Here is a 9,457-nt window from a genome sequence, read left to right on the forward strand (position 1 = left end):
ATAGTATATTTTAAAAAGTAAAAAATGTTTTAAAAAAGTAATATAATGTCCGGAAAAGTTACAAAAAAGTAATATGTCATAAAAAAATCTAATGTGTCATGAAAAAGTAAGATCATAGTGTGTCATGAAAGGTAAAACAAATATATAATGAAAATTAAAAAAGAAAATGTATGTAATAAAGTACTTCAAGTTTTAAAGTGATGAAAATTTAAAACATAGTATTATAGTATGTCACGAAAGGTAAAAGATAAGAGATAAGATAAGATACAACTTTATTAGTCCCGCAGTGGGGACATGTTCAGGATCACAGCAGCAAAGGGCTAAAGTCCTAAAGACAGAAAGGATCAACACATATAGGATCAACAACATCATATTTGAATGTAAAGTCATTAAGTGAAGCTTTTTATGCACTGTTGTATCGCTGCTTTTACTTTATTTAAAAGACCAGAGCAAAGGCTAGTTAGTTGCAAGATATTTGGAGTAAAAAGTATATTTTCTGTAGCGAGTCTAAATCTGATCAGTGGACGGTATGCGCATGCGCGACTTCAGCGGCAGAATAAGATAATAAAGCGTGCTAACAAAGGATATTGGTCAATAAGTATTATATTGATACCATATAACTAAATATTAGTCGTGATATTCAAAAGTAAAAAATCCACTCCCGGTCCTCCCGTGTGCTTTTTTAAAAATGTGACGCAATTTCCGACAGCACCTGAACGCAGCACTCACCCGCTGCTGGGAAAAAGAAACCGAAAGAGAGAAGCAGTGACTTCACAACTCGGCTCGGTGGCTGGAGGTAAGTTATTAAAAAACTAAACTAACTAACAAAGACGAGTTTAATCCAACATATTTATTATGAACGTGTCAGAAGTTAGATACTTCAGGGCCCGTCGATCGGGACCTGTATAAAGTTATTCCCACGTATTTCAAGAGCCTGGAAGAGGCGCGTGAGGTGTGTGAGGCTGGAATTTATATAGGCCGGAAGGTTTTAAACTGAATTATATTTGTTTTAAATTTAACAACATGCTACGAAACTAATGTTTCCATGTATTCCAGATTACTTTCACCATGTCTTCAGATGAGGTGAGACGTCCTTTTGCTTCTTCGAGTGTTCATGATGTTGTTGTTAAAGATACATAATAGGCCCTACTTACCAAATGTGTCTGGAACGGTTCTTTAACGTACTTTGTTCCACAATATATTTATGTACATATATATATATATATATAAAAAGTTGTTTAAAGTAAAAGTATTAAAAGAAAACTATCTTAACAATCTCCTTAAACATGAAAGTACTCATTGTGCCCCAACTTACACAATAATATATATATATATATATATATATATATATATAAAATAACAAGAACAAAAATCAACATATATATATATATATATATATAAAATAACAAGAACAAAAATCAACATATACAGGACTGTCTCAGAAAATTAGAATATTGTGATGAAGTTCTTTATTTTCTGTAATGCAATTAAATAAACAAAAATGTCATGCATTCTGGATTCATTACAAATCAACTGAAATATTGCAAGCCTTTTATTCTTTTAATATTGCTGATTATGCACAGCTTAAGAAAACTCAAATATCCTATCTCTAAATATTAGAATATCATGAAAAAGTATACTAGTAGGGTATTAAACAAATCACTTGAATTGTCTAATTAACTCGAAACACCTGCAAGGGTTTCTGAGCCTTGACAAACACTCAGCTGTTAGAAATCTTTTTTTTTACTTGGTCTGAGGAAATATTAAAATTTTATGAGATAGGATTTTAGAGTTTTCTTAAGCTGTAAGCCATAATCAGCAATATTAAAAGAATAAAAGGCTTGCAATATTTCAGTTGATTTGTAATGAATCCAGAATGCATGACATTTTTGTTTTTTTAATTGCATTACAGAAAATAAAGAACTTTATCACAATATTCTAATTTTCTGAGACAGTCCTGTATATATATATGTTGATTTTTGTTCTTGTTATTTTCTTTTGTATTAATAATCTGAATCAGAAAAAACACTTACTCCTTCAAATATATATAGTGGTGTAAAAGTATAAAGTGGGATCGAATTGAAATACTTAAGTAAAGTACAAGTACAGTATAACTGATTAACTCAATCGCAGTACTTTCCACCTTTTACTTTCACTTTCTTACTAACTTGTCCTCCTTGTCGACTTACCTCAACGCTCCTCTTGATGGGTCATCAACACACACACACACACATATATATATCTATATAAATATATATATATATATATTAGGGCTGTCAATCGATTAAAAAAAATTAACTAATTAATCGCACATTTTGAAATTGCGATTAATTAATCGCGATTAATCTTTTTAAAGACAAAACTTCACACAGAGCTGTGTTTTCAAAGAGGCTTCTACCTATAAAGTGCCAGCGAGGTATTTAATATTGTGGATGATAAATTGTTTCTTCAGTGAAACATCAGATTAGTAAGAAAAGGTGTATTAGAGACCCCATTGGTCCTGTCATCTTTAACACTGAACAACAGCAGAACCAGTGACCTTGGTAACTGACTGACATTCAAATATGTCATGTTAACCCTCTGGAGGCTGGGCTCATTTTCTCGATTTTATAAAACAATGTAAATTCACCTTTTAAAGTCTTTTGCATGTGACACATCCCAGTGTTTCCCCACCATTCTATCAGGGTGAGGCCCCGCCCCCCTGTCATGTTCTCTATAGCGCCTTTCCTTAAAGACGTCTTTGTTCTTTATTAAACTAAACGTCTGTTGTTGGTCGTCTCTCCAGCAGCATGTCATTCTGTCTCCACGTGTCGGTCACTCTTCTCGGCTCTCCGTCGCGCCGCAGAGCTCCATGCCGGCGTGTGTGCGCGCGCATCGGGGCGGAGAAGAAAAAAAGATGTCCCCCGCACCTTCCGCCCCGCGTCACCGACACGTCGCCCTCTGCTTCTCTGTGGATATTGAGGAGCAGACGGGAGGAAGGAGGCGGACTGCCGCGGTTTGACACTCAGAGGAGTGAAACAACTTCAACGACACCCGAAGTAAACAAAGTTGCGTTAATTGCGTTAAAATATTTTAGTGCGTTAACACGGCCAAATTAATCGCATAGATTAACGCGTTAACGCTGACAGCCCTAATATATCTATATATATGTATAATGTATATCAATAAATAAATATATTATGTACCTATTTGTTTTATTTTCTTTCATATATATATATATTTATCTATATATATATAAATATATTATGTACCATTTTTTATTTTTTCCCCCATATATATATATAAATATATATATATATATATATATATAGTTGAGATGCACCGATCAGGTTTTTGGTGCCGATCACCGATCGCCGATCACTGAAATCGGTATCTGCCGATCACCGATAATACCGATCACCGATCACGGTGTCGATTGAAGCATTCTATTTATTGTGTAGCATTATTGCCTAGGACTATGAGGAAATACATATATAAAGCAACTCAAACATTAAAGAAATTACAGATTTCTTTAAACATTTAGGACTTTTACTTTGAAAAATGTCCTAATTGAGACATTAAAATTGTTTGATTGCTATTGTAGGGGATTTCAGATATGTATGGAACACATCTGCATTATTCATTTCCTGGAACTCTTGGGGAAATCTATTTACAGGACTTTGTTTAACATACAAAAGTCTGACTTATTTTTATAAACTCTTCCTTGGTACAGTAAAAATGTTTTAATGTTAGCATAATTTAAGCTAAATCTCAGAAACGATCTATAAAGATACAAAATCAGTTCATTGTTTACTTTTATATGCTAGTGAATGATTTGTCAACATCTTATTTTGAAAAATGGATGTTGTTTCACGTGGTTCTTTCCACTAACTTTGCAAAACCGGATGTTGTCACTTAAATCCTTCCGCTAACTTTATCAAAACCCTCGCGCGCTCCTGATCGAATGCGTTTACCGTGAGCATCAGTCTATAGAGGCAGACATGTGAGAGTCGGCTGAGTTGACCCAGTGATTCAACTCGGGGGACGGGGACGCCGCTCGGTGGTGAGGATCCCCTCGTGGACCTCTGACCTCTGCGGCCCTCGCCGGGCGCATCGTCTCAGTTGCGGTGCGCTGCGATTGAAACGTCTGATAGTTCTCGCAGATGTTACGTCATCTGATCGGCCGTTTTGAGAACGCCGATCAAAACCGATAATGGGAATATCGGCCGATATGGATCGGCGCCGATCAGATCGGTGCATCCCTAATATATAGATGTATAATGTATATAAATAAATAAATATATTATGTACCTATTTGTTTCATTTATTTTCATATATATATATATGAACATAAATATATTGTGTGCCTATTTGTTTTATTTATTTGTAGCCATGGTGTATTTGGTGTTTCAGGAGTCGTTGGAGATCATAAAGATGTCCCCGGACAGTTTGGAGGAGATCAAGACTTCCATCGCCTTCTACAAGGTGAAACTCCTCAGAGTACTTCAGTGTTTTAAATACACAGGTTGTATACTTCCACAGGTAGACTTGTCCATGAAAACAGAATGTAGAGATTTAGAACAAAATACCTGTGTCATATACATTTATACTGATGTGTTTTGACGTAGATGTGTTTCACATGGATACACATGTGTCTAAATGCTAGACTCTACACACAAAAGGCACACAATGCAAATAAAGTTTTAAAGACGCAGTACGGATATAATCTGTGTGATCGTATTTTGATGATGTCGAAGTACCAGGATGTGAAATATGCTGAAAGTCTAAAGCTGCAAAGCGACAAAGACGAGATGTTACTGAACGCAGCTCGCGTGTCTGTCCACAGACAAAACATGACGAGCTGATCCAGGAGCAGCGGGACACGGTCGCCGACCGGGACGCCCAGCTGGACATGGCTCAGAAGTTCAGGCAGCGCTCGAAAAAACTGCTCCGGGATCTGATCGAGGGCCACTGCTCCAACGAAGAGCAGATTGGAATAGAAAAGGTGGGTCTGGTTCTGACTGTCTGGTTCTGACTGTCTGGTTCTTACTGTCTGGTTCTGACTGTCTGGTTCTTACTGTCTGGTTCTTACTGTCTGGTTCTGACTGTCTGGTTCTTATTGTCTGGTTCTTACTGTCTGGTTCTGACTGTCTGGTTCTTATTGTCTGGTTCTTACTGTCTGGTTCTTACTGTCTGGTTCTGACTGTCTGGTTCTTATTGTCTGGTTCTTACTGTCTGGTTCTTACTGTCTGGTTCTGACTGTCTGGTTCTTACTGTCTGGTTCTTACTGTCTGGTTCTTACTGTCTGGTTCTTACTGTCTGGTTCTTACTGTCTGGTTCTGACTGTCTGGTTCTTATTGTCTGGTTCTTACTGTCTGGTTCTTATTGTCTGGTTCTTACTGTCTGGTTCTTACTGTCTGGTTCTTACTGTCTGGTTCTTACTGTCTGGTTCTTATTGTCTGGTTCTTACTGTCTGGTTCTTATTGTCTGGTTCTTACTGTCTGGTTCTTACTGTCTGGTTCTTATTGTCTGGTTCTTACTGTCTGGTTCTTATTGTCTGGTTCTTACTGTCTGGTTCTTTTTGTCTGGTTCTTACTGTCTGGTTCTTACTGTCTGGTTCTTATTGTCTCGTTCTTATTGTCTGGTTCTTCGACGATAAAAAAAGTAAAAGAAAAAATTGAAAACGTACAATAAAAAAAGAGATACGGAGGTTTTATTAGTTCCCCATTGGTCGGAGGTTGCTTCTTACGTGATGCACCTGAAGTATCTCTGTCCTGCAGGCGAAGGTGATCGAGATGAAGAGGACGGAGAGCGAGTTGACGGAGGAGATCTGGAGAGTTCAGGAAGCCCTGAAGAGGCAGGAGGCCGACATCGAGCAGCAGCAGCAGCAGGCCGACGTACGTCTGACCCGCTTTGCCGCCGCCCCACCGCCGCCGTGCGTTGACCCCGCCCCCTTTTTGTGTTCCAGGTGTTCACCGCCGCCCCGGAGAGGCCGGTGGTCTTCACGGGCTCGACGGGCTCGGCGGATCTCGCAGCCGGAGCGTTTGCCATGGCGCCGCGTGTCGTTTACCCGATGGAGGGCGGCTCGGTGCTCGTCACCTTCGAGGAGGAAGTGGGCGAGTTTTGGGTTTTCCGTTCTTCTGAAGTCGGGAAAGAGGAAGAAGATCTACACACAAAAAATCATTTAAAATGTTTTACCCCAATAAAGCTTCAACATTAGTAATACAAGTTAGTCAATGGCAGCATAAGGAGGGAAGGAAGGAAGATAGATAGAAATGAAGGAAGGAAGGGAAGGGGGAGGGAGAAATGAAGGAAGGAAGGTAGAAGGAAGGACGGAAGATAGAAATGAAGGAAGGAAGGGAGGGAAGGAAGGAAGGAGGGAGGGAGAAATGAAGGAAGGAAGGAAGATAGATAGATAGAAATGAAGGAAGGAAGGAAGGGAGGGAGGGAGAAATGAAGGAAGGAAGGACGGAAGATAGAAATGAAGGAAGGAAGGGAGGGAAGGAAGGGAGAAATGAAGGAAGATAGATAGAAATGAAGGAAGGAAGGAAGGGAGGGAGGGAGAAATGAAGGAAGGAAGGTAGAAGGAAGGACGGAAGATAGAAATGAAGGAAGGAAGGAAGGGAGGGAAGGAAGGAAGGAAGATAGATAGAAATGAAGGAAGGAAGGAAGGGAGGGAGGGAGAAATTAAGGATAGAAGAAGGAAGGAAGGAAAAAAGAAATGAAGGGAGAGAGGGAGAAATGAAGGAAGGAAGGAAGGAAAGAGAGAAAGAAAGGAGGGAGGGAGCCTTGTTTTAGGGGGTTTTGAGCCCTTTGTGAACCCTCTCCATGAGTCTTCAGACTTTTACCCACAATTCATAGCAGTGTGACGTTCAGCGTGAGGCAACCGGTGGAAGCTGGGAAAGTAAAACACATTTTTAATTTACTTCTTGGAGCTCTGCGTTCAAAACAGCCTCAAAAGTCTAAAAATAAACATTTGTGCTCATCGTGGGGGTTCAGGGGTTGGGGGGGGCATTGAGGGGGGGCATTGAGGTCGGGACCGGGTTCCCCCGGGTTCCTCTGGGTTCCCCCGGGTTCTGACACATCTCCCGTGCTCCTCCTCTTCATCAGTGGCCAATAAGATCCTGGACATCCGGACGCATCGGGTGTCTCTGGGACCGGACTGCCGCATCAGCATGGAGGCCCGGCCGGTGCGGCTGATGCTGCCCAGCCTGGTGGAGGTACAGTGGACCCCCACCCCCCCCCTTCCTCCAATGTATTCCTTCATGTCCTGCAGATCGACACCGAGGTGAGTCCGTGGCACATCCTGGTCTCCGAGCTGCCGGCCATGGACACGGACACGCTGCTCAGCAAGCTGGAGATCCACTTCTCCAAGCAGCGGCACGGCGGCGGCGAGGTGGAGCGCTGCGAGCTGCTGCCGGACGCCCACAGCGTGGTCATCGCCTTCCTGGACGACCGCGGTGAGGCGCTCTTTGTCATATTAATATTAATGTTTATTACGCCATTTTTGCAGGATGTGCAGAGGAAGGAGAAGAACTACTTTGTTGTTGTTGTTGTTGTTGATGTATTTATAATGTTGGTTCAAATCTTTTTTCTAGTTGCCAAACGCCTGACGGAGAAGGAGCACCACGAGGTGGCGCTGCCGCACAAGAAGCACAAAGTCAGAGTGACTCCTTTCTTCAATGGGAAGGTCACCAACTTAGAGGTGAGCCTTAGTGGGTAGAGAAGGACATGCTGGATATAGTTTTCGATATATATATAAATATATATATATATATAGTCTATATATATACATATATATATATATACAGGATATATATATATACACTACCGTTCAAAAGTTTGGGGTCATCCAGATAATTTCGTGTCTTCCATGAAAACTCACTTTTATTTATCAAATGAATTGAAAATTGAATAGAAAATGTAGTCAAGACATTGACAAGGTTAGAAATAATGATTAATATTTGAAGTATTAATTTTGTTCTTCAAACTTCAAGCTCAAAGGAAGGCCAGTTGTATAGCTTATATCACCAGCATAACTGTTTTCAGCTGTGCTAACATAATTGCACCAGGGTTTTCTAATCAGACATTAGTCTTCTAAGGCGATTAGCAAACACAATGTACCATTAGAACACTGGAGTGACAGTTGATGGAAATGGGCCTCTATACACCTCTGGAGATATTTCATTAGAAACCAGACGTTTCCACCTAGAATAGTCATTTACCACATTAACAATGTAGAGAGTATATTTCTGATTAATGTTATCTTTATTGAAAAAACAGTGCTTTTCTTTGAAAAATATAGACATTTCTAAGTGACCTCAAACTTTTGAACGGTAGTGTATATATATATATATATTTATTTATACATAAATATATATTTATAAATATTTATATATAAATAAATATTACACATATTTATTTATAAATATAAATGAATATATAAATACATATTTATTTATAAATATATATAAATACATATCTATTCATGAATAAATACAATTATTTAGAAATTAATGTATATATAATTAATAAATATATAGACATAAAAAAATACATATTTATTGATAAATATGTATACATAAATGAAAACACTTATTTCTAAATAAATATATAAATATATATCCATTTGGAAAATAAATATTTTTATATCCATATATATAACATAACATATATACATTTATATATATTATCAATAAATATATAATAATAATAAAAATACATTTATCTAAATCTATAATTTTTAAATAAATATTTATTTATATATATCAATAAATATATATTGATATGTTGTTCCCAGACCAAGATGACGGTTTGTCGTCGGACGGTTCTTCTGACGGGGATCCCCGACGTCATGGAGGCCGAGGTCCTGCAGGACCTGCTGGAGATCCACTTCCAGAAAGGCGGCAACGGCGGCGGAGAGGTGGATCACTTCCTGTACAACCCGCCGGGCCGCCGCGCCTCGGCCGTGTTCGGGGGCGCCGACTTCAAGGAGGAGTGAGACGTCCGCGGGGTCCGCCCCCAGAGACGAGCGCGTCTCACGTTCAATCAGAGGGGAGTCTGGGTAATTTAAAGTGAGCTTTCAAACTTCGTAAAACAAACCTCCAGCTCGTTGCTCCTGGTGATTTATTTACTACAGTCAGACATGAAGATAGTTTGGGGTTTATTCTGTTTAGCTAATATTATTATGGCACATAGTGTGATTATAACGGTGCAATAAGGAATTATTCATCTTCAAGCAGTTGTATTACACATGTAAATATCCTGCTGTTGCTGCAAGGAATCTGTTATAATAATGGAGAAAAAGATTAAAATGTATTTGTTTTCTTCACAAAGGAGGAAATGGTTAATTCAAGTGATCTGAAGACAACCAGCGGAAATAATTAATTCCTTTATACTAAAGCCCTGAACATGATTTATTTAAATGTGGAAATAAATAAAAAAAATCAAAGATTTAAATGTGTTTTGTGAATTTGAA

The 9,457-nt window shown here is 38.9% G+C and overlaps 1 protein-coding gene across 5 annotated transcripts; it reads left to right on the forward strand.

Annotated features, from left to right (window-relative positions):
- Positions 1 to 717: 717 nt before the first annotated feature.
- Positions 718 to 9,438, forward strand: ifi35 (interferon-induced protein 35). 5 transcript variants are annotated; one of them, XM_056407134.1, is made up of 11 exons: positions 718 to 796; positions 1,057 to 1,083; positions 2,786 to 3,047; positions 4,393 to 4,464; positions 4,826 to 4,984; positions 5,760 to 5,876; positions 5,948 to 6,095; positions 7,090 to 7,199; positions 7,256 to 7,439; positions 7,578 to 7,684; positions 8,780 to 9,438. In XM_056407134.1, exons 2-11 carry the CDS (start codon positions 1,079 to 1,081, stop codon positions 8,978 to 8,980), a joined length of 1,365 nt encoding a protein of 454 aa, XP_056263109.1. In that variant the 5' UTR covers positions 718 to 796; positions 1,057 to 1,078; the 3' UTR covers positions 8,981 to 9,438. The 5 variants fall into 5 exon arrangements, with proteins under 5 accessions (XP_056263109.1, XP_056263111.1, XP_056263110.1 ...); XM_056407136.1 differs by having other exon boundaries at positions 2,786 to 3,038; XM_056407135.1 differs by having other exon boundaries at positions 2,789 to 3,047.
- Positions 9,439 to 9,457: the final 19 nt, after the last annotated feature.

The sequence above is a fragment of the Pseudoliparis swirei genome, chromosome 23, assembly GCF_029220125.1.
Source record: "Pseudoliparis swirei isolate HS2019 ecotype Mariana Trench chromosome 23, NWPU_hadal_v1, whole genome shotgun sequence".
Taxonomy (NCBI): domain Eukaryota; kingdom Metazoa; phylum Chordata; class Actinopteri; order Perciformes; family Liparidae; genus Pseudoliparis; species Pseudoliparis swirei.

What these genes read in the sequence shown, in the direction of transcription:
- ifi35 (XM_056407134.1), top strand. An exon ending in TGCTGCCCAGCCTGGTGGAG is followed by an intron (nt 7,200 to 7,255) that starts GTACAGTGGACC and finishes CATGTCCTGCAG; the next exon opens with ATCGACACCGAGGTGAGTCC. An exon ending in CGCCTTCCTGGACGACCGCG is followed by an intron (nt 7,440 to 7,577) that starts GTGAGGCGCTCT and finishes TCTTTTTTCTAG; the next exon opens with TTGCCAAACGCCTGACGGAG.